This window comes from Adiantum capillus-veneris, chromosome 6 (genome assembly GCF_014529385.1).
Source record: "Adiantum capillus-veneris isolate H3 chromosome 6, ASM1452938v2, whole genome shotgun sequence".
NCBI lineage: Eukaryota > Viridiplantae > Streptophyta > Polypodiopsida > Polypodiales > Pteridaceae > Adiantum > Adiantum capillus-veneris.
The window spans coordinates 96,524,410-96,550,307 of NC_140936.1; the positions used below are offsets into that span (position 1 = coordinate 96,524,410).

A 25,898-nucleotide genomic window follows, 5' to 3' on the forward strand; every position below is an offset into this window, starting at 1 on the left:
TCTCTCATGGATGAGCACGAATATATGCGAATTTTTCATGAAAAGCTGAAAAGTATGTATGTAAGGAAGTCGCGTTCCATGTCTCTTCCTTGGCATGACACATTCGTAGAAAGAACACATAAAAGTATGAACACCAAGCATGGGCATTTCAGTTGTGAATTGCCACAGTTGATTGCTCTAGATCATAAGAGAAAGATTCGATCTCATTGTTTACGTGTGTGTGGTGAACGGTTTGGCACTCCGTCTCTTGGTTCATCTACATTGCATGCACAGTCTTTAGAGAAGACAACATTTTTTCCACTCACTTTACATAAAATAGGTATGTTCATGGTTTTGTGTTGGAAATGGTTTCATGAATTTTCAGCCATGGAGATTCTTGAAGAAGAAAGAAGCATGACGCTCGACAAAGTTGAAGCATCAAAGGAGCCACAGAAGACTTTGTGTCGCTTTCGACGCGGCCCAAGAAGCAAGCGTTGCAGACCTTTATGAAGTTCAAGTACCACACGATCCACACATCAGAGTGGGGCCGGCGAAGAGTCCCTTCCAGGATTCCGGATGCTATTGGTGATCTCCCTCGACGCCATACAGTTCGGTACCAGCACCTCACTTTGAAAAGGAGGGGATGTCACATGACACATCCAACCCTATGTGTCTGTGGACAAGCTACACCATGACATGGTTTCCGTCAAGTCCAGTCAGTCTAGGTTAGAAGTGATCTGGCACTTTTGTGAGTCTATTCGTAGACTGTGCATGCCCAATCACTTAGCATAGATGCATATCCTCTGGTTGCACACAGCATGATCATCAGTATTCCCATCAGAATCCATTAGAATCAATTAGGGGATTTTTCCAATGCATTCAGCTTATTTTCCCTATTTTTGACATTTTTCACTTATTAATTTAAGTGACTTTCCAACAAAAGTAGGTAGGGCAAATTGGGTAAGAAAATATATAAGCAAACCAAAGCTAGCATTCTTTGGCAGATGAGCAAGGAGCACAACAGGCCCCCAGGCAGCATGTACTCCCTCTCTCTCAGCAAGAACCCCTCAGCACCCACAAGCACTTGGCGTTTTCAGCTTTGCCTTCATTGCCAACCTCTCAAGCATAACGTTTTGTCATCTCCCACAGTTCCCTAGCCTGGCGTTTTCAGTTTCCTTCATCGCCAACATACCCAGATACCTAGCGTTTTCACTAACGCTACAAGGGACTGCCAGCGTTTTCATTTTCAGCCTTCGGTGAAGCAATGGTACCAGCGTTTTCAGCATTCAAGGCAGCAGCAGATTCAGCCCTAGATACTTGCAGAAGATCATCATTTTCAGCCTCTCAAAACGCAGCCAAAACCAGCGTTTTCAGCAGCCTGAATCAATCCCAGATTTTCAGCCATAGCGATTTTATGGACAGCAGTTAGAAGATTGCAGAATTCAGCCTTTAGGTCATCGTCGTCGTCACCGACATAGTCCCAAGTTGCATCAGTTTCCATGCATCATCATTGTACCACTTTGTGCAATCAATAGTAGACCACTCTCGCCAACGAGAGTGGGGCCTTCGGAGCAGGGTTGTCCACGTTCGACGTACGGTACGTTCCGTACCGTACCGTACGACTCGTACGTTCCATACATGACTTTTTTTTTTTTTTTTTTGGTGCAGGGACGATTTGTGGTGTGGGATTGTTTTGCATCTCGACTGCATTTGACCAAGAGCCCAATGGTTGTATTGGCTCAAACAATCATGACCTATGTGTGGCGAGGCTCAGGTAGCGTATCTACTATGGCCGCCACCACTTTGGAGATCATGATTCTTCTTTCTTCAGACATTCCAGTTTCCAATGTCTATGGACAGATCTTTCATGTTCTAACTTGTAAGACTTAAGCTACAAGTATTTAGTCCTAAGTACTAAGGTCTATCATCTATATCATGACTCATATGATCTATCATGTTCTAACTTCTGAGTTTGAAAACTTCTTGGTTTAGTCTCTCTTGTAGTGTATAAGACGCATGTTTTTTTTTTTTTGCATCGTACGTTATGTCATCGTATGTCTAATTTTTTTTAGTTCGATTAGTACCGCACGTCTTCGTACATGTACCAGTCGTACGTGACCGTACGTGTCAAACCTGCTTCGGAGGAGGGTTTTACAACGTCTCTAGTGTCGTATCTCTCTTCTCTCTTTCTCTCAGTCTCATACACTTGCACGCACAGTGTCCATTCACTTTGTTTGTGATCATAGCATTCTCTCCTTAAGAACGGAAGGCTCTCCCTTCCATAAGAACGAAAAGGAACCTTGAGCACAGTTCGGAGCACTCATCTTGAGCAAAGCGCAAATATTCATTCCATTGCACCTAACACGTAGAGTCTAAGTGTGAGCGCCTGCCCGCACTCTTGTACTTTGAACTCAGATTAATACAAAAAGAAATACGGCGCCAGTCTTTGGGGCCAATATCTCTAGGCACGGAACTCCACCCGGGCCAATGTTGAATCAATTGTAAACTGTGAACTGTTTCGAAGTGGTTATCTGGTGCTGTCGTGGTAGATTCTTGACTTGGAGTGTCTAAGTCTGCTATAGAAAACGAGGAGATACTCGCTCCATAACAAATTTTGGCACATAAAAATAGAAAGGTAAAAGGTAAAATGATAAGGCGGTTCTTGGTTAAATTCAAGAACTATCCCGCATTGAGTGCGAAGTGGACGGAGGAGGAGAACGTGGGAGACACTCCTCAGATTGTGAACCTTTATCTTGAAGCTTTTGGTTTAGCATAGTCTATTCCAAATCGAACCCCGAACTCAGCTTGGGCGGAATTTGGTGCAACGGGTATGCACAAGAGGGGAGTCGCACAGGACACACGGGACTTGGACACGGCTTTTGCCAAGGTCCGGGAGGCTTTGCAGAAATCTCAAGAAAGACACAAAAAGGCAACAGATCGACATCATCGCGATTTGAAATTAAAGGAGAACGATTGGGTGCTCTTACGTTTTGAGAAGGCACGCCTAAGAGAGAAAAAGGGAAAGGAGCGGCTATTTCCAAAGCTTAGCATGAGATACTATGGACCTTTCCAGATTTCCAAAAAGATAAATGATGTCCCCTTTAGACTGAAGCTGCCCGATACTTGGAGGATTCACAATGCTTTTCATGTGAGTCTCTTGAAGCCTTTTAAAGGCGATGTGCCCGATGATGGAGAGCCAGATGAGCAACCCGAAGTGGAGGAAAATGTCACAAACTGATGACGTGGCTGCCCATTGCAACACACATCAACCCTACAGACCCTCGAAGATACTCTCTACCCTGTGGGAACCCCAAAGAGCATCAGAAAATGCTGACGTGTCTGACTATCCCATAAACTACGGAGGATTGGCCACGTGGCAATAGTACGGACGTCCGTGATTTACGGTGCTTTTTGCGGCAGCCTACTTCAGATTTTGGCCTTGCTTTTTGCTACGCAAAACAGCATGAGAAAGAGAGAGAGACTCTTGCTTTTAGAAGGCTGCTTTATAAAGCATAAGAGCTTGAGAGAGAGATTCCTTCTACTTTATTTATAGAAGCTTTTAAGTTTTCAGCTTTTAAAAAGAAGCTTTTGGGGCGCTGCTTTTGGCATCCCTTGTACTCTTTAAATATGTGAGCAGGCCTCTCACAACTCAAAGCATCTAGACGCAGAGTCTAAGTGCGAGTGCCTGCCCGCACTCTTGTACTTTGAACTCAGATTAATACAAAAAGAAATACCGAAAGGGGCGCAAGTCTTTGGGGCCAATATCTCTAGGCACGGAACTCCGCCCGGGCCAGTGTTGAATCAATTGTGAACTGTGAACTGTTTTGAAGTGGTTATTTGGTGTTGTCGTGGTAGATTCTTGACTTGGAGTGTCCAAGTCTGTTACAGTGGTATCAAAGCACGGCTGATTTCTCTTCTACGGAAAATCCAATCCCAAATTTTTTTTCGCGGGACCTATGGCTTCACGCAAGGACCAATCGACTCCCTCTGCATCCGGAGATGCGGCAAGGGATCACAACGACGATTCCGGTAAGGAGTATGGCCCGCCTTGGCCTACTCAGGCGGAGCGTCAAGAGATGGAGCGTCGTCAATTGATCGCCGATACAACAAAGATGATGCTCAATTTTGCGAAGGACCCAAAATTTGCAAAATATATGAGCGAGACTTCTTTTTAGGAAGTGCATGCGAAATGGCAGAAAACCACACCACCACCCCCAAAACCCGCTCTCAAGAAACCTTCTGCTCACAAGAAATATTCAAAGAAGGAATTAGAAGAAGTGGTTGATGCACGGATTGCTCAGCTTTTTGACGAGCAAAACAAAGCTAAAAAGCGCGGCAAAAAGCAGAAGAAAGGCACTGACTTCCCGGGTTATTTGGGTCGTCAGTCGACATTTGAAAAGGCAAAGAAACAGAAGAAGCGTGTTCGATTTGAAGAAGTACCCAATTCTTCTTCTTCTTCTGACAGTTCTTCTGGCTCATCTGACTCGAGCGAAGAAGACCGCAAAGGCAAAAAGCGAAGCAAGAAACAACGCTTCGGAAAGGGCAAGAAAAAGGCAAAGAAGTCTAAATCTCGCCCAGTGAGTGACAGTTCTACAGAGGACTCGTCTACAGACAATTCAGACTTTGACGACAGCAACTTTTATGCAAAGAAGAAGAATTTTTATAAAGCCAACCAATATGACTTCCTGGAAGATAAAAGCAAGAAGGTCCGAGAGTTTAAGGAAGGTGGACAGTCAATTAAATTTGACACGTTTTCGGGATATAGAGATGCTTCGAAGGCTTTGTCTTTTGTACAGCACTTTGACATCGCTTTCGCGGGAGGACGCTACTCAGAGCACTCTAAGATTCAAAGAGCTGCCTCTTACTTTAAGGGGAATTGTCACAAGACGGGCACGACGTGCCAATAGAAAAGAACAGAGTGAATAGACTTTTAACACTTCAATAACAACTGAATTGAAAGAGACAGACGACACGCAACACGGAGTGGCGGAATTCCACCCCAGAGAGTATTGGCCCCAAACCTTGGCGCCCCTTTCGATATTTCTTTATATTGCATCAACACAATACAAGCCGGTACTCCAGACTCTGCACCTTCTCCAGGAAGCATACCAGAGAATAATGAGCCCTAACCTCATATTTAAAGGCCCTAGGCCCCAAAAGCAGTTTACAGTAAAAAGCCTTTAAAACTCAAAAGCTTCTAGTCCAAAAAGCAATGCCAAAAGCTGTCAACGTAATTTACGGAAAGCCATACAACCTGCCACGTCATCAGCCAGCACAAACGCGGAAATCCGTACAACCTACCACGTCATCATGCCAGCGCAATTTTTGAAAATCTGCCACGTCATCAATTTTGGCGTGTGTCCGGATCTTGCTTTATTTTAATCCTTTATGTCACTTGGGGCCCCATCGAACAGGGTCCCCATAAGTTGGTAGGACTTCTTCTTCTGTTACTTGTTCTTCTTAGGGTTTAGGCCCCTCGGCCGGCTTCTGTAAGTTGACTCCATTCTTTAGGCTTTGACACGTCAGCAGTTTGTTACATCTCCCCTTCTTGAACGAGAGTAATCGTCCGCGATTACAGCATATCTACAAAACAATTCAAGTTAGCTCAAAAAAAAATTCCAAGGGACAATCAGTTTGCTCTTTTTATTAAGGAGTTAGCTTCTCCTTTCTGCTCTTTTGATCAAGGAGTTAGCTTCTCCTTTCGTCCAGATCGGAACTCCTGATATTCCGGCGTAGTAAAATTAGCCATCACACCCAGACCGTACTGATCTTCCACGAGTGTCTTGATGCACTAAAATTACATACCCCGGCAATCTCATCCAATTAGGAATATTCAGTAGTTGGCACATCACAATGCAACACAAATGCTCACATATGCATGTTACAAGACAAAGAAACATAAAGTTGCCGATGAACACTCCTCTCGCATAACCTAACAAGGTCCGGGCCGGGAGACATTCAACGACTCCCTCATCACTCCTCCCGCATAACCTAAAAAGGTCCGGACCGGGAGATATAGAGGCCTTTTACAAACAAACGCCCCCCGGACCGCAGCCTGCGTTGTTTGGAGGGGTTGAGAGTAACCACTGCTCAGACTTCTTAATACTCCTCCCGCATAACCATCCACGTCCGGGCCGGAAGTCACAATAACAATACTCCCCCCGTAAACAACCACGAGGGTCCGGGCCATGAGTAAAAAAAACAACACTTTTCAATCATTCAATACTCCCTTCACGAATAACCACAAGGGTCCGGGCCATGAGTGAAAAAAACATTCTCAAACATAATTTCTCACTACTCCACCGGGGAGTAAAATCACCAATCCTTGAAACCAGTATTAAAATCAGAGTCAAACGATTCAAATCGGCACCAAGACAGGTTCAAAACAGATACCATCCATTTCAAAGAAATTCCAAACAGGATCACCAAACAAGTTCTCAAACAGATTCTCAGACAAAATGCAAACTTAAAAAAAGCAATCTCGACATCAGCCGAGCTCGAAAAGTCGACTGACTTTCCATCCTAAAACCTACACCGAAAATTAGGGTTAGGTTTCTTCCATAAGGTCGTAGCGGAGCACAGCATGGTCCATCAGCTCTTGGACAAACAGTGTTTCTTTGGCAGCGATGGTAGTCCCAAGATAGCAATCGCACCGAACCACCAAGGTTATCATCTTTTTAAACATCTACTGAGAGATGTTGAGAAATTTCAAGTTATAATCTGCTAGGATTTCCATGGCAAGCATTTCAAGATACCCCACTCTGCCAAAAGTTGCACTCCGAAGGAAGATGTCAGAAACCATATAACTTCGGGCAAAATTTTTCTTGAAAGCTTGCCAAGTCCTTGGAGTGTGCTGCTTGGTAGCTGTAGACATCAACATCTGCATGGCACTGCTTCTGAGAAAAACATCAGCTCGAAACAAATCTTGGATCCTTCTCTTGCAAGTAATCTTAATGGCTTATGCCCAGTAAGACATGAGCGGTGAAGAGGGGAACACACCTGATGCGCGATGAAGTAAGAGTGAGAGTGGCTAATAAGCCCGGGTTGGAGAGCGAAGATACCTCGCATAAAGTCTCTCATTTGCTCTTTCTGCACTTTTGTGGAACCGGTATGCTTTCAGAAAAGCACACGCCTGATGCTCTCATACCACTCTCACAAGAGGGGCACCACGTGCCAATAGAAAAGAACAGACTGAATAGACTTTTAACACTTCAGTAACAACTGAATTGAAAGAGAGACGACACGCGACACGGAGTGGCGGAATTCCACCCCAGAGAGTATTGGCCCCAAACCTTGGCGCCCCTTTCGATATTTCTTTATATTGCATCAACACAGTACAAGCCGGTACTCCAGACTTTGCACCTTCTCCAGGAAGCATACCAAAGAATAAGCCCTAACCTCATATTTAAAGGCCCTAGGCCCCAAAAGCAGTTTACAGTAAAAAGCCTTTAAAACTCAAAAGCTTATGGTCCAAAAAGCAATGTTAAAAGCTACCAGCGTAATTTACGGAAAGCCGTACAACCTACCACGTCACCAGCCAACGCAAAACGCGGAAATCCGTATAACCTGCTACGTCATCATGCCAGCGCAATTTTCCGAAATCTGCCACGTCGTCAGTTTTGGCGTGTGTCCGGATCCTGCTTTATTTTAATCCTTTATGTCACTTGGGGCCCCATCTAACGGGGTCCCCATAAGTTGGTAGGACTTCTTCTTCTGTTACTTGTTCTTCTTAGGGTTTAGGCCCCTTGGCCGGCTTATGTAAGTTGACTCCATTCTTTAGGCTTTGACACGTCAGCAGTTTGTTACAGGAATGCTCGAACTTGGCGGTCCACGCTTCTTTTAAACAAGACTACGCCAGTTAAATGGAAAATTTAAGAAGCTTTTTATTTCTTCTTGGCTGACTCAAGAGTATAAACGCGATATACGAGCTGCTTGGAACCATCTTCGGATGACCAAGAAAGATACAATGGACGCTTATTGCGAGAAATTCTGGAGCTCTTTTCTACCCGCCTCTTCATTCAAGAAGATCTCGTTCAGAGAACAGATTGAGCGGTTTACCTTGGGTCTACCTACAAAGATCTGAGATCACTGCTTGAAGCAGAAGTCAGCTTCTATTCAGGAGTTGATGAGTCATGCGAAACGGGGTTTTGCCATTCACTCTGACAGCCTGACCTACCCCACCGATGAGGTCATGACACAACGAGCCGAACAGACTTCAGCAAATGAAAGTAGAAAGAGAAAGAGTAACCCAGAAAAGAAGGATGCACGACCCAAGCTTACTCCTCAGGAGAGAGCTCGCTTCATCAGAGAGGGGAAGTGCTTTGGATGCGGGGAACCTGGACATATCTCCGCGAAGTGCCCTAAAAAGGCACAAAAAGAACAGAATAACAAGGACGACGAAGGGCCTGAGAGTTCGAGAGCAGTTGAGGAACGTGGAAGAAAGGCAAGATGAAAACAGGACCGGTTCCAGATTGTGTGGGTACCGATCCCAACACAATGAACGAGAGTACAGAACTTTGTCGAGCTTGGGGCAAAGTGAAAGACCAAGAGGCCCTGATCTTCTTTGATGGAGGAGCCAAGGCCAACTTCATTTCACCGGAATTGGCGGCACAGCTCGAGATCCCGATCGGATGGAACCACTTGCGGAGGCTGTTCTAGCAGCACCCGGCAGGGACGTAGCCATTACACTTGTCATTGGCAAACTTCGGTTGCATTGTCAAGGTATTTGGGGCATAAGGACTTTTACATAATGCCTATTGTCACAAAACGGGAGCGTACACGAGCACTTAGAAATCTGAAAAATAAAATACTTTGCAAATGTGAGAGAAGGGAGAAGATCGACACAGTATTGGGGACCAGAAGATGGGCTGGTCCCCCCCCGTAAAGAGTATTCTTTATTCAGGGAGACTTCGTATACAAGCACAAGAACCCGAGGAAACCCCTCCGTTCTGTAATCTTAGACCCGAAGGTCGTTCTTTCCCGTAAAGGGCTTAGGCACAAGGTCATACTTTCCCATAAGGGACTTAGGCGCGAAGCCGTACTTGCCGTGAGGGACTTTCCCGTAAGAAGGGAGATTCCTGCAAAACAAACCACACAAAGCAACAGCTCGCAATGCGTATCAACAAATTATACATGTAGCTCCCTGCTCGGAAAAGCGACCTCCGTACTCAGTCGTCACACGAACACTTGCAGATTTCCGTCGCAAGCACTTGCTCCAGAATCCTCAACGCTGGGACTTCTGCTGCTCCTTGCGTTCCTGCCAAACTGTAACGCTTGCTGCCTTTTTGTAGGCCCGTGCACCCGACGGAAATAGGGCACAAAAGCAGAAGCTCTCGCGCTTCTAGAGAGAGGAGAGAGAGAGCTCGCTGTTTCTGGCACTTTTAGAGAGAGGAGAGAGAGAGAGAGAGAGAGCTGTTTTCAACCCATCCGTACAGCTTGCGTAAGATTTTGGGGATGCTTTATTTTATTAATAAAAGGGACCGGTAACTTAAAAGTGGCCGGCCACTTTATAAAATAAAGTGTGAACTTGTTTAAACTTTAAAAACTCACTCAGTTAGTGAAAACAATGCTACACGAACACATTCCAGGCGTCCCCAGGTGTAGAACACGGCACAGATGCAATGCAGACATAGCTTCCTCGCGGGAAAGCATGTGCCCTCCCGCGAAAGTTCCTGCTTTTCGTAAAAAGCTTCTTTGAACCCATCTTTATTCTTGTGCTTGCGTTCTTACGCGTATTTTCTTACTCCGTTCGGATTTCCTCCTCAGCCTACGGAATGCCCCCTTTCTGATGCACCCGTCACCCATCATGTGACGCATCAGGGGCACTCGTAACCCGGCCCTTTCCACCGAACTTATGGAAACTCCTTCACGATGTTTACCGTCACCCATCAAATGACACATCAGAGTTGTCCGTTCTTGATGGCACTTCCTGTAGCTACAATCTTTTAACAATTCTTAGTGTACACAATAAAATATCCTAGAGAAAGAAATTAATCATTAAAAATTAGAAAATAGTCCAATTAGCAACACCTATGGAAGGTTGTGATGTTCTCTTGGGAATTCCCTCGTACCACAAGAACAACGTCGTGGTCGACTATCGGGCGAGGAAAGCGACATTGACTACAGAGAAGGGCAGAACCATTGTACTTGACATTAAACTGAAGGGCGAGTCTGTCCCTATTGTATCAGCTTCGCCATTTCTAAATTAATGAAATCCAGTTTGTTCGTTTACTTGATCTTTATGAAAGAGTTGAGTGATGAGGATATGTCTAAACTTGATAAAGAACGCCAAGATTTTCTCCACTCTCACGCCGATTGCTTCTCAGAGGGCCTACCACACGAGTTACCACCTGCTCGTCCTGAAGATCATACCATTGATCTGATACCTGGAAGCATACCACCGAACCGACCATCTTATTGTTACTCAATTGGCTTTAACTTACAGAAAAATAATTCAAAATGAATTATTGGATTTATAAGTGAGAGGGTTTTCTCGCTTGGAACCCCAAGGACAAATAATTCTAAATGAATTATTGGAATTTTAAGTGAGGGTTTTTCTCACTGGAGACATCCGATTAGAGAGTATTCCTAGTGCGTCATTCAAAGTAATGACGGGAGCACTGAGAACGGGAATATCTGTAAGGCCACCAGGAACATGTACTTCTGATGTGTCACATCGGATGGGTGACAGGGAGCATCGAAAAGAAGTATCCGACCATCCGAGAACGGACATCTGTGATGCGTCATAGGATGGGTGACATAGAGCATCGTGAAGGAGATTGTACCGTAAGTTCGGTAGGAAAGGACTAGGTGATGGGTATTCTTGATGCGTCACAAGGTGGGTGACGGGTGCATCGGAAAGGGGATACCCATAGTCAAGAGGAAATTCCGAACTGTGTTAGAATTGTGCACAAGAAAAGCAAGCACTTGAGCAAAGATGGGTTCAGAGGAAACTTTGAGGAAAAACATATGCTTTCTGAGAAAGCGGGATTGCCTTTCGGGAAAGCAGATGCTTTCCCGTGAGGAAGTTTATGTCTACATTGCAATTGTGCATGTGATTGCATCCAGGGACGTCTGGGAAGCGCTGTGAAAGCATTGTTTTTAACTTATAAGGTTTTATTGAGTTTTTGGGCAGATTCAGACTAGTTTTAAAATACGCCGACCGCCCATTTAATAAGTGGCCAGCCATCTGATAAATAAGGCAACATATCAGCCAACGTTTTCTCTCTCTTTTTCTGGAAGAACAACGAAAAAAAATGAAAATTTTATATTTAAAAAAAAAAAACGGCCGCGATCTCTACGCGAGCAGCTATTCGTGCACGTTGCTAGGAGCTATAAAAGCATCACATGCCCTCACTCAGAGGGGAGGATCAGTTTTTGCAAGAAGGAGATGCTGCTTCAGAGTTCACCAGCAAAGAAGACGTTTGCCGGTGATATCCATGCCCGCCCCAAGTGTACCCGATGTCGCCAAGACCCAGTGCGCGAGTTCCCTCGCGAAGAAGTGCCTACGCAGCGTGTTTCCAGCACGACAAGCTGCTGTTTTTCTTGTTTTCAGCCCTAAAACGTCGAAGACGGGGCTGATTTACGAGAAGGAACCCGAGAACACACCTCTTTTGTGTGTAGGATTGGAAGAGAGGATTTTCTATGTAGAGATCTCTTCCGGAGAATTGCTTTTTCGAGAACCGAGTTGCGTTACGAGCATCGCGACTTTAAAGGTACGATTTTCATGTTATGATCTCTAAGTATTTGATTGCAGGTGTACTTCCTCTTCGTGAGGGAGTAGGAGCACAGGAAGACATGAGCCTCTGCAGGAGAAAAGCGCTCTGAGGAACTAGAGCTAGATCAACCCAAGGGTTTCGTACCCGAGTTTGGGAAGTAGATCCACGGATCGGAGAGAGGTAGTCTCTCAAGTTGTGATCCGGAAGTTGGGATTCCCAAGTAAGGACTTCGTGTCCGGGAAAGCAGAGTTGTTCTGCGGGAAGAGGACTCTGGAAACAAAGTTGGAAAAGAGAGTTGCAGGGATATCATGCCCTGAGTCTGGAAGGTGAGATCCAGAGGCGAGAACCTTGGTTTTCAAGGATTTGGAATATGGAACGGATGTTCCTTGGAATAGGGTTTTGCCCTAGGAATCGGAAGCCGAGGCTTCCGGGAACCATCAAGTCTTATTCTAGAACAAACACGGTAATACGTTCGGTTCAAGTGCTTGTAAAGACTTCTCCTCAGTAATAAAGATACTATTACGAGGGGGGGGACCAGCCCATCTTCTGGTCCCCAGTACTGTGTCGATCTTCTCACTCTCTATCTCTCTCTCTATTTATTTCTCTCTATATCCTTTGGCTTCAGTATTAAGTGATAAATTCTATTTATCCGAGTATATTTTATATTGTTATGCGCTCCCGTTTGTGACAGTGGTATCAGAGCATGGTCTCCTCTCTTTCTTTGTAAAGGAGGACGACTCTGGGAAGATACGGGAAGAAGCCATGACAAGCCAAGGGAGAAGTAAGCAGGCGGAAACCGAAGTCCTACAAGAAAAGCTCGCAGAGTTGGAAATTTTTTTTCTCTCCGCAAGAAGTCAACATTAGACTTGGGATTCTCTGAGAAGGCGACAAGAGCATGATGCTCAAGAACCTAGAGAATCCAAGGAGCAAAATGCTCAAGATCCTTCAGAACCCAAAAGATATCCATGAGCATCAATCCAAAACCATAGCCAAGAAATCCCGTCATCTCGGACGAAGGACTTTTGGCCGAATTTTGTAGACGCATCTGCAAGATACTTTGCAGCAGATGGTGGAGTCAGCAATACAAGCTGAAAGTGTACACCTCAGTGTACATAGAATCTAATCCACGCGGTGGGATGGGAACCATTGAACACAGAAACAACGAACTTTTGTTACCTCTCCTCGAAGTATACGTTGCTATCCGGAGAAAGTTTGGAGTAAGGAAATTCAATCTAACTCCTGAGTTTTTGAATAGAAGACCCTCAAACTTTAAGTGAGAGGGCAGGTCTTTGATCAAAGTTAAATCTTTGAGGAACTCATCAACTGCGTATTGCTTTTATGCATGAGATATGCACGTGTCTAACCAGGACCTCTCGAGTGTTTATGAGAGTAAGGTTGAGTCAGAACATTGTTTTATACGATGAACTGCCATCCGGAAGGTCCATGATTGATCTAGTATCCGGTAGTTCTCCAACAAATTACCTGCTATTGCAGGTAGGAAATTATTAAGGAACCATTCTGAGCTTTCAAGCAAAGAAAAGCTTTCATGGAGCTTGAGTACTCTTTAAGCCCACACCCCCTACCCGGTAAGGGAAGACATAATAGGCGAAGACCCTCAAACTTTAAGTGAGAGGGCAGGTCTTTGATCAAAGTTAAATCTTTGAGAAACTCATCAACTGCGTATTGCTTTTATGCACGAGATATGTACGTGTCTAACCAGGACAATCACTCGAGTGTCTATGAGAGTAAGGTTGAGTCAGAACATTGTTTTATACAATGAACTACTTTGCTTAACCATTTGGAAGGTCCATGATTGATCTGGTATCCGGTAGTTCTCCAACAAATTACCTGCTATTGCGGGTAGGAAATTATGAAGGAACCATTCTGAGCTTTCAAGCAAAGAAAAGCTTTCATGGAGCTTAAGTACTCTTTAAGCCCACACCCCCTACCCGGTAAGGGAAGATATAATAGGCTTTTCGTAAGGAATACTCTCTTTACGAGGAAAGGAACAAGTGACGACTACGGCCTGTGATCAAGGAATCTAAGGAATAAAATCCTAGTTTATTTGATGAGCAGGTTTTGCTCTGAGATTGAGCCAAGGGATCGTCAGGTTGAGCGTCTTTGCTCTAAGGATCTTACGAAGGGAAGGTAATTTCCCAGGCTCATTGAAACTTATGTACACCTTTGGGTACATGGATAACACACGAAGATGTAGACCTATGCCAAGGAACTGGACGAGAGTTTGTTATACTCTCTTGAGCGCCTTTTTGTGCGCAAGGATATTCCGACACGAGAATCTCTATTTGAGATGTGTTCGGTAGAAGGAATTTGAGTTTCTCTACGGAGCAGTGTGACATAAAAACGCGTTTCATGCAGATGAAACCCCGAAACCTATGAAACGTTTTGCCAAAACGCATGAAACGGACAGGCATTTTTTATGAAACGTTTAAAATTGGGGCTTTTTTTCCATTTTTTTGAGATCTAGCTCCAGTTAACAGATGATTGTGGTCCCTAAAACTTATGGTTTGTGACATTGAATTAAGTTTGAACTTTGTTCAATAGAAGTACTTTGCTATATGAATCAATGATGCATCAATTATGATCCATGAAACTAGTGGCTGTGTTTTAACTTTCATCAATACTAAACATCTCTTTGATTGTGCTCGCTTGAAGTCACTTCTAAGCAGTGAGCACGTCTCTCTCTCTCTCTCTCTCTCTCTCTCTCTCTCTCTCTCTCTCTCTCTCTCTCTCTCTCTCTCTCTCTCTCTTACTTATGGACATTAAAATCTAGAGTCATGTGTGCTACATTGTATACATAATTATCATATTTTATTAATTTAATGTCGTTTATGAAACTTGTTTCATGTTTTTGAGGCTATGAAACGAAACGTTTCAAAACCTCGAAACCCCGAAACGACCGAAACCACGAAACGTTTCATGTCACACTGCTACGGAGAAGAGGTTTTCTGATGGTCGTTGATCATTGAGTATGCTATGTGCTTTTACTGCTTTTACCATTACAGTAGCAACTTTTGGTTGCGGTATATGTTTCTCCATGAGCAGGTCATGTAGCATTTACACGCTGCTGGAATAAATTCGAACTATTATGTTCGTAAGAATATAGTTCGCCAACCGTTTCAAAATGGTAAGAATTACATAGCCCTGAGAATCAAAAAGGGTTCGCTCTAATGTGAACCGGGTTTGAACGTACGTTCAGAAAATGCTATGGCTAGAATCCTATCAACCTGAGATTTTGCAAGGTGTCATTGATGCTCGCAAGGTGAATCATTTTTTATGATTCTGTAAGGAAGAGACTCTAATGGGCGTCCGGAAAACACTGCTAGTGGTAATAACTCGCAGGAGGAAAAGATTGGAAGGAAGTACCGCCGTGCACAAGGAATCTTCGGATTGGAATCGTCCGCTTACGTTGAGCGACGGCCCGGAACAAGAACCTTCTTTAAGGTGATCGCAAATTGTGAAAGAAAGACATCGAGCTTAATGCTCTATGACTTGGGCATTCCCTATGTGGGAGGACACAAGAGGTTTAATACCCTCTGGACTAACAGCGCAGGATTATGCGCAAGGACAGATACCTAGATTGATTTCTAGGAAGATTATTCTTCTCGAATTTGAGAAGACGGACTCAAGTTAACAAAGTCTAGGATAAGGAAACTTTGGATCAGAACAATTTGCCTACCCAAAGCAAAGGCACGGAATAAGAACTTACTTTGGTAAGATGATACGCTTTGTCTGCCGCAGGAAGATTCACATGAGCTTAATGCTCTCGACATGCCCTATGCGGGAGGACACAAGAGGTATAATATCCTCAGGACTAATAGAGCAAGGCTATGCGCAAGGACATAGACTTAGAATTGATTTTTGGAGGATTATTCTTCTCGGAATTGAGAAGGTGGAGTTGAGTTAACAGATTCTCGGATAAGGAAACATCCAATCTGTTGGAAAGACGAGAACGACGAGTTCTTACATGGCTCGGAGCTTTAATGAAAGGTGAAGGATATCCTCGAGGTACTAGAGGAAAGACATGAACCGGTAAGGTAAGTGTTGAATTATTGAATTTTTGAATTTTTGTTTAATTTAATTTTTAAGTTCTCTTTTGAGAAAGGACTAGCTCAACTCACCATTGAGCAAGATTTGGAATCTTTCCGATTTCTCCCCGACAGTTCAGTTGGACCTCTACAATTTTAGGACAATCTGCTGTTTTTCTTGTTTTCAGCCCTAAAACGTCGTAGACGGGGCTGATTTACGAGAAGGAACCCGAGAACACACCTCTTTTGTGTGTAGGATTGGAAGAGAGGATTTTCTATGTAGAGATCTCTTCCGGGGAATTGCTTTTTCGAGAACCGAGTTGCGTTACGAGCATCGCGACTCTAAAGGTACGATTTTCATGTTATGATCTCTAAGTATTTGATTGCAAGTGTACTTCCTCTTCGTGAGGGAGTAGGAGCAGAGGAAGACATGAGCCTCTGTAGGAGAAAAGCGCTCTGAGGAACTAGAGCTAGATCAACCCAAGGGTTTCGTACCCGAGTTTGGGAAGTAGATCCACGGATCGGAGAGAGATAGTCTCTCAAGTTGTGATCCGGAAGTTGGGATTCCCAAGTAAGGACTTCGTGTCCGGGAAAGCAGAGTTGTTCTGCGGGAAGAGGACTCTGGAAACAAAGTTGGAAAAGAGAGTTGCAGGGATATCATGCCCTGAGTCTGGAAGGTGAGATCCAGAGGCGAGAACCTTGGTTTTCAAGGATTTGGAATATGGAACGGAAGTTCCTTGGAATAGGGTTTTGCCCTAGGAATCGGAAGCCGAGGCTTCCGGGAACCATCAAGTCTTATTCTAGAACAAACACGGTAATACGTTCGGTTCAAGTGCTTGTAAAGACTTCTCCTCAGTAATAAAGATACTATTACGAGGGGGGGGACCAACCCATCTTCTGGTCCCCAGTACTGTGTCGATCTTCTCACTCTCTATCTCTCTCTCTATTTATTTCTCTCTATATCCTTTGGCTTCAGTATTAAGTGATAAATTCTATTTACCCGAGTATATTTTATATTGTTATGCGCTCCCGTTTGTGACACTTACCATGTGAGCCGAACACAGAATGAAGAGATTATGAACCAAGTAAAAGACCTCTTGGAAAAGGGCCTTGTCCAACCTAGTACTTCACCGTATTGCTCTCCAGTGTTGTTGGTTTTGAAGAAAGATGGATCTTGGAGAATGTGCATCGAATATAGAGCTCTCAACAAAATCACCATCAAGAACAGATTTCCAATTGCTAGGATCAATGATATACTCGACAGATTACAGGGATCCTTGTGCTTTAGCAGGATTGATTTGAAGAGTGGATATCATCAGATCAGAATCGCGTCGGGAGACGTCTACAAGACAGTATTTCGGACGACTTTTGGGTTATTTGAGTTTTTGGTGATGCCTTTTGGCTTAACCAATGCTCCTGCGACATTTAACCGGATGATGGACAGGATTTTTCAAGAGTACAGGGCTATTTGTTGGCACTTTCTTTGACGATATCATTGTTTTCTCAAAGAATGAGGCAGAACATAGAGATCATCTGCTTCAGGTCTTCCAAGCATTACGAGATCACAAGTTAGTGATTAATGCAAAGAAAAGTGAATTTTTCCTACCACAGATACACTTTTTGGGACACATTGTGTCAGTAGCAGGACTGCAAATGGATCCGGCCAAGATAGAGACTATCCGTGATTGGCCCGATTTGAAGAATGTCCATGAAGTTAGAAGCTTCTTGGGACTGTGTTCGTACTACAGGCGGTTCATTCAAAAGTTTGCTAAGGTTGCTTCCCCTTTGCATATCTTGACACAAAAAGGAGTCCCTTTCTCGTGTGGACCCACAGAGATGACTGCCTTTCAGACTTTGAAAGAGAAATTGACTACGGGACCAGTTTTGACTCTGCCGGACTTGCAAAAGTCTTTTGAAGTATATTGTGATGCTTGTGGTCGTAGTCTGGGTGCGGTCTTAATGCAAGAAGGCCATGTCATTGCTTACGAGAGGCGATTGTTATTAAGGCCGGAAGTGACAGCACAGATTTATGAGAAAGAGCTTTTGGCGGTTATCCGTGCTCTTACTCAATGGTAGCACTACCAACTCGTAGCGGATTTTACTGTCTTTACAGACCATCAAAGTGTGCGCTACTTCTTGTCACAGAAGCAGCTATCGGAAAAGCAGATGCGGTGGGCGAACATCTTGTCACAGTTTCACTTCTAGATTGTCCATGTTCAGGGACAGAAGAATGTGGTGGCAGTTGCTTTGTCTCGAAAGCCATTGGTTCTGGCTATTTCCGCGATACATCATAGAAGCTTCGAGGATATGGTCGACCAGTATGCCACAGATCCAAATTTTGCAGACGTTTTTACACAGATACAGAATGGGAAGACAGTAGCGGGATATTCCATTCGGGATGGCTACTTGATGAGAAAAACCATGTTGTGCGTTACACAGCCATTGAGGGAAAAGGTTATGACTGAATGCCACTGTCCACCTTTTTAGGGTCACCGCGGCATCACTACCACCATGAAAGGGATAGAGAGACACTTCTTTTGGCCGAGACTCAAGAAGGATGTGGAAGAGTTTGTGCACAGTTGCTTGGTATGCCAAAAGGTCAAGTTTGACAGGCATGAAGCACAGGGATTTTTACAGCCTTTGCCCATACCCACCTGCCCCTGGGAAAGTATTGCAATAGATTTCATTTTTGATCTCCCGAGAACACAGAGTGGTCACGATGGTATCTGGACTGTTATTGACAGATTTAGCAAGCATACTCATTTCATTCCAATGAAGAAAACAGTCAAGCCGGATCACTTAGCGAGACTGTTTGTGGCCCAGATCTTCAGATTACATGGCATGCCTAAGACAATTGTCTCCGACAGGGACCCCAAATTTACGAGTTTGTTTTGGAAGGCAATTTGGGAGAACATTGGCACGCGGTTGTAGTTCTCGTCATCGTTCCACCTGTAGACTGACAGGCAATCTGAGATTGCCAATTCAATGGTTTTAGATTTATTGAAGTCTTATATCTCGGATCAGAAGACTCAATGGGAAAAGTATCTACCTTTGGTGGAATTTGCCTACAATAACACGATACACTCTTCGACGGGGAAGGCGCCATTTGAGATTGTTGAAGGTGTTGTGAAGGTTCCACCCTTCATAAGCACGGAAGATAAGATTTTTGAAGCGGATGAATATACGCGCGACTTAGACACGGCTTTTGCCAAGGTCCGCGAGGCTTTGCAAAAATCTCAAGAACGATAGAAAAAGGCATAGAATCGCCATCGTCGCGATTTGAACTTGAAGGAGGATGAATGGGTGCTCTTACGTTTTGAGAAGGCACGCCTGAGAAAGAAGAAGGGAAAGGAGAAGCTTTTTCCAAAGCTTAGTATGTGATACTATGGACCTTTCCAGATCTCTAAAAAGATCAATGATGTCTCCTTCCGACTGAAACTGCCTGACACTTGGAGGATTCACAATGCATTCCATGTGAGTCTCTTGAAACCTTTTAAAGGTGATGTGCTTGATGATGGGGAGCCTGATGAGCAACCCGAAGTGGAAGAAAACGAGGAGATCCTTGTTCCTGAACAGATTTTGGCACATAAGGACACAAAGAATAAAGGTAAAGTCCGAAGGCGGTTCTTGGTTAAGTTCAAGAACTATCCTGCATTGGATGCGAAGTGGATGGAGGAGGACCTAGCAGATACTCCTCAGATTGTGAAACTTTACCTCGAAGCTTTTGGTTTAGAATAGTCTACTCCAAATGGAACACAGAATTCAGCTTGGCCGGAGATCTGGTGCAGTGGGATGCACAAGAGGGGAGTTACTCCGCTCCTTTGTCAACAGATGCCTTGATTTTTGTGTACTAAAGTCACTAATGTCTCTTTGAGCTTCAAGGATACTGAGAGCTGACAGTATTCTGCTATATGACTTTATGAAATGGAATTCCGGAATATGAAACTGATTTGTTCTTGACTTGTTTTTTTAAGTGCAGGAACTGATAGACGAAATGACTGCAGCATTTTGGTCTAATTGATCTCGAATAGACATGGTTGCAATAGGGGTTAGTCAATCTGACGTCTATGAGGTCCCAATTGGATCTAGATGCGATTGCTAGCTACATTGCCGATAAATCATCGTCTAAGATCCGAATGAATGTTGAATGTGATTTGTCATGTGATGTCCTGTGATATCAGATGATGTCTTGTGATGTCATGTGATGTGACCATCGATTGGTACATGTGCTAGATGTGTGTTCCTAGTGCGTCGCTATCAACACTTAGTGTCTGTTAAGACAGTTTATGGCTTCTGTCTGTTTTGCAACTGTAATCGAGGGCAATTACAATGCTTTCAAGAGTGGGGTATGTCACAAACTGATGACGTGGCTGTCCATTGCAACACACATCAGCCCTACAGACCCCCGGAGATACTCTCTACCCTGTGGGAACCCCGGAGAGCATCAGAAAATGCTGACGTGTCTGACTGTCCCGTAAACTGCGGAGGACTGGCCACGTAGCAACAGTACGGACGTCCGTGATTTACGGCTCAGATTTTGGCCTTGCTTTTTGCTACGCAAAACAGCATGAGAAAGAGAGAGAGACTCTTGCTTTTTGAACGTTGCTTTATTAAAGCATAAGAGCTTGAGAAAGAGAGATTCCTTCAGCTTTATTTATGAAAGCTTTTAAGTTTTCAGCTTTTAAAAAGAAGCTTTTGGGGCTCTGCTTTTGGCATCCCTTGTACTCTTTAAATATGTGAGCACGCCTCTCACAACTCAGAGCATCTGGACGCAGAGTCCGAGTGTGAGCGCCTGCTCGCACTCTTGTACTTTGAACTCAGATTAATACAAAGAGAAATACCGAAAGGGGCGCCAGTCTTTGGGGCCAATATCTCTGGGCACGGAACTCCGGCAGGCCAGTGTTGAATCAATTGTGAACTGTTAATGTTTTGAAGTGGTTATCTGGTGCTGTCATGGTAGATTCTTGACTTAGAGTGTCCAAGTCTATTACAGAAAACGAGGAGATACTCGCTCCATACCAGATTTTGGCACATAAAATAGAAAGGTAAAAGGTAAAATGATAAGGCAGTTCTTGGTTAAATTCAAGAACTATCCCGCATTGAAGGATGGAGGAGAACCTGGCAGATACTCCTCAGATTGTGGACCTTTATCTTGAAGCTTTTGGTTTAGCATAGTCTATTCCAAATCGAACCCCGAACTCAGCTTGGACGGAATTTGGTGCAACGGGTATGCACAAGAGGGGAGTCGCTCCACTCCTTTGTCAACAGATTGCCCCGATTTTTGATACTAAAGTCACTGATGTCTCTTTTGAGTTTCAAGGATACGGTGGGCTAACAGTATTTTGCTATATGATTTACAAACTGGAATTCCCGATAATATGATACTGATTTGTTCTTGACTTGTCTAAGTGCAAGAACTAATAGACGAAATGACTGCAGCACTTCGGACTGAAAGATCTCGATAGACATGGTTGCAATAAGGATTAGTTAATCGGGCATCTATGAGGTCCCAACTGGAACTAGATGCGATTGCTAAATACGTTGCCAATTCATCATGGTTTGAGATCCGAATGAATTTTGAACGTGATTTGTCATGTGATGTCCTGTGATGTCAAGTGATGTCCTGTGATGTGATTGTCGATTGGTACATGTGCTAGATGTGTGTTCCTAATGCGTCGGTACTAACAGTCAGTGTCTACTAAGACAGTTTATGGCCTATGTCTATTTTGCAGGCATAATCGAGGGCGATTACAATGCTTTCAAGAGGGGGGTTATGTCACAAACCGGTGATGTGGCATAGCCCTAGACACGCCATCAAGTGGGTAGCAGACCGGACACAGAGCAAAAACAGTCACGAAAATTACGCTGCAGGGCTGACGTGGCAATGCACGGCAAATTTCGGAAAACGCAGCGTGTTTTACGCTGGGCTGCTGACATGGCAGTGCGTACGGACAAAAAAGCCAACTGACTTTGCATGAGAAAAAGCAACCTAAAATTCTACGCAAATTGGCTGAGAAGCTTGAGAGCTTTTGGTTATTTTTATATGCTTTTATAAAGGACAGCTTTTGGGGCTTTGCTTTTGGCATCCCTTGTGATGAATAAATAAGCAGTTTGGGCTCCCACTTCTCATAGCACCTGGACGCAGAGTCTGAGAGTGAGAACCCTCCCACTCCCTTGTACTTTGAAATCAGATTAATACAAAAAGAAATACCGAAAGAGACGCAAGTCTTTGGGGCCAATATCTCTAGGCACGGAACTCCGTCGGGCCGTGTCGAATCAAATGTGAACTGTGAACTGTTTTGAAGTGAATCTCTGCTGTGTCGCGGTAGAATCTTGACTTGGAGTGTCCAAGTTTGTCACATCTCCCTAGCTCGGTCGCTCGATCAATCAACATGCCTCTGGTGTGAGGAGAATGTGAGCTCTGGGGTGGTAGCTGCACCTCTGGCTGCCCAGTGTCCACTCTAGAGAAGTCTATGATCCGTCTCTGAGACTGGCTAGCCTCTCCTCTCATCAGGCTCTCTCTGTGTTTGCGCAGCTCGAGCAAAAAGAGCCCCAGACATCTCTGGTCCTCATACCCCATGACTCTAGAGAGTGGTCCAAAGCCCTCTCTGAATAGGCAGTGAAAGCGGCCTCGTATCTCATAGTAAAATGGGCAGTGGCATGCATACTGCAACTCTATCTCAAGCTCCATGTGACATAGGAGACATGTCCTAGCCTCTACTAGTACTTGGTTGTATCTACCAATCTCGATCCGAAGCTGGTGTGAGATAAGTGGGTGTCACAGTATCTGGGCCTCGTCACAAAACCATCCTCAGTAAGCTGGAGAGAGAGAGAGAGAGAGAGAGAGAGAGAGAGGTGAAGCCGGAAACTCAATAACTCCAGAGGGAGAATGATACAAGATGACCAAAGAGTGGACTAGGGCTGCATTGATATAGTGAGCCAACTCTGGGTCCCCTTAAACCTCTTAAAATACGAAGCATATGGCTGAAAATAGTGGCAACATTGAAATAACCTCCACACGTGAAACCTTGAGAGCATCCCCGTCCTTGCAAGGATGCTGCAAGAGGAGAGGTAGCCTAGGGCAAGAGAGGACCAAGGAGTGAACCTGCAAAATAAAAAGGCACATAGAGAGAGAGGTGATCCAACAAAAGCGCTACAGGAGAGAGAAAAAGCTAGAGAAAAAATGCTAGCAGATAAGACACACGAGAGAGAGAGACCCCCTATATAGGGACAAAATGCTTGACCTCCAAATAGGTCCCACAATCAAGAGAAATGGGCAAAAAACCAGGAAAAATATGTACTGGTCCCCCAATTTTTTCCCATGCCTTGTGCAGCCCGTTTTCTGTCTACGAGAACATCCTTAAAGGTTATCGAAATGTTAAGAACCATCTCCTTCTACTCAGGCATTATGGTGGGGCAATGTCACTTCTGTGCTTCATGAAGGTCATCAGATTTTCCATTATAAAAAATCCCACAAGAATTTCCTTAATATGAGACCAAGTTAACCAATAAGCAAGAGAGACAATTCCTGCCACCATCAATGATGTGTACAAAATATCTAAGCTTAACTGTGCTTTGATATGCATCCTCAAACCACTCTTAATATGAACATATGAAAATAAAGGTCTTGGACATCCCTCTAATTCTCCTGTTAAACTTAGACAAATGACCACAGCTCCTTTTTGATAGATTTATTCGGAGTGAACAAGTAGAACTACCTTCATCTAAATACCTTACACCTTAAAATTGCTCTCTCTCTCTCTCTCTCTCTCTCTCTCTCTCTCTCTCTCTCTCTCTCTCTCTCTCTCTCTGTGTGTGTGTGTGTGGGTGTGTGTGTGTGTGTGTGACGCTTGCACACTCTAGAGGGACTCTTACGGGGAAGTGTCGAAGAAGTTGATGCCCAGGCGGGCAGCCTCATGAACAGAAGCGATGGCGTCCTCCTCCTTGACATCGCCGAAAACATTGCCTAGCGGGGACGCCCCGAAGGCCAACTTGCTCACTCGAAGGCCTGTGCGCCCCAGCTCACACAAGCCTAAGCTCGCCATCGCTCACAACTACAACGCATGCATGGAAGACAGAGAGAGAGAGAGAGAGAGAGAGAGAGAGAGAGAGTACGGGTGGTGCACTGCGTTTGCTTTTATGAAACTGACCTTACAAAATTGGGATTGTGTGGAATCTGGATCGACATCAAGGCGATTCAAGGGCATAAAGTCCTCTAGTGCAGACATTTGTGGCTAATAATCAAGCAAAGTTCAAACTAACAAATGTGGCATGTGGATCAACATCAATGACATCAAAGTCGTGATGTGTAACATGAGCCATTTAGTAGGACTCAAAAAGCCTCCCTCATAGGCCCTTAAAAGCCCCACGTAGAGAGCCCTTGAAAACACAAGATCAGCGCTCAACTATTGAAAATAGAGCCAAGCGTTCATTGAGGGTGATTCAACCACCCACTACACTAAGAAATCTACATGTAAACAGGCTACATATGGCTCTCTAATTGTGAAGTGCCATTAGCATTGAGCGTGCAACATTTCAATGAATTGTGCATAGCAAAACAGTGTTACCATATTACGGTAGTTATGTGTGTGAACACATTTAGGATCTTCGGGCACTTTTTCCCCTTGTTAGGAGATTTTTTTCGCTCGGCTTGTATATACGACCATCACTCCAGGGTAAGTCTTATCTTTGTATTACTATTATTTCCTATGTTGTGTGCTACTGATCTTCTCCTTCATCTTCTCCATCTTCGTGTGCATTCATGCAACAATATTTCTAACAATTAATATTAGAGCAGGCTTCGGCATCCTGGAAGCATCTCCAATACCCTCCTAGCTCACATTCTCTGATTGAGGCGATTTTGGTGAGAAGGCGACACAACCTTCATGACATCTCTTTTGAGCTTGTTAAAATTAGGGTTGCAGGAAAACACACACAGCTTGGAGAAGACGAAGGAAGCTCAAGGCACACAATAGAGAGTGTATTACTTAGTGTGCATGGAAAGATAGATAGCCCTAGAATGATGGGCGTATATGCAATGCACGGGGGGGAAAACCTCCTAGTGAGGGAAAAAATGCCGCGACTGTCCTAAGTGTGTTCACACACATCACTACCACATGTATATGGTAAAAAATCCCCAATGGAGTGATGCGATGAATGAAAGCTGGCACATAAGTAAAGGGAAGTGCCATGCCCTGAGGACATGATCAGTCCACAAAAGGGAGTAAGCCCAAAGCTTTGCGAAAAGCTTCGCAACTTCTCACGAGACAATGCCTTTGTGAAAAGATATGCAAGTTTGTCCTGTGTTGGCACATAATCCAAAGCTAATCTCTCCTGTTGAGAGCCTCTCCCTGACATAGTGGTAATGCACCTCAATGTGCTTTGTGCGAGCATGAAAAACTGGGTTCCTCGCAACTGCCAATGTGCTTTGACTGTCATTTTAGATAGTGTTGGCAATGTCCTATCCAACACCCAAATCAGCCATTAGGCGTCTGAGCCATACACACTCAATCGTAGCTATGAAGACTGCCATGTACTCAGCCTCACAACTAGAAGTGGCCACAGTAGGTTGCTACGTGCTCAACCATGATATACATGAATTGCCAAGCATGAAACAAAAACCACTTGTGGACACTCGCGTGTCAAAACAACCAGCCCAATCTGAGTCCGAAAAATCATGTAAGTCTGGCGACAATGATCCCCCCTTGGGATAAAACAAGCCAAGATGTAAAGTGCCACTCAACTAGTGGAAAATCCTCTTGACAGCCTGCCAATGCTTAGACCTTAGGCTATGCATAAATATGTTGACCTGTGAGATTGCAAACTGAATATCTGGCCTCGTGTTACATACATATATGAGGCATCCAACAACAGTTTGGTAAAGACCGACATCTGCAGAATCACCAGTGTCATGAAAACTCAATTTCAAACCTGTTTCCATGGGAGTGGCAATAGGTTTGCAATCCTCAAGTCCAAACTTACATAGCAATTTCTCTATGTAACTTTTCTGACACAAGGCAATACTACCATCACACTGCTTGAATTGTATACCCAAGTAGTGATGCAACATCCCCAAATCTTTCATCTTGAAAGTAGCATTCAAATCAGCCTTAAATTCAGCAATATGTCTCTCATTTGGTCCAGTAATCAGCAAATC

General features: G+C 44.2%; 1 protein-coding gene across 1 annotated transcript in view; it reads right to left on the reverse strand.

The window, feature by feature from the left end:
* The window catches only part of LOC147455940 (NAD(P)-linked oxidoreductase superfamily protein), a 32,793-nt gene extending 8,890 nt beyond the window's left edge, over positions 1 to 23,903 (reverse strand). The window contains exon 1 of the mRNA XM_086514570.1: positions 23,618 to 23,903. Within this exon, the coding sequence (XP_086370696.1) occupies positions 23,618 to 23,787 (170 nt within the window). The 5' untranslated portion in view covers positions 23,788 to 23,903. The remainder of the gene's footprint in view (positions 1 to 23,617) is intronic.
* Between the last annotated feature and the right edge of the window lie 1,995 nt (positions 23,904 to 25,898).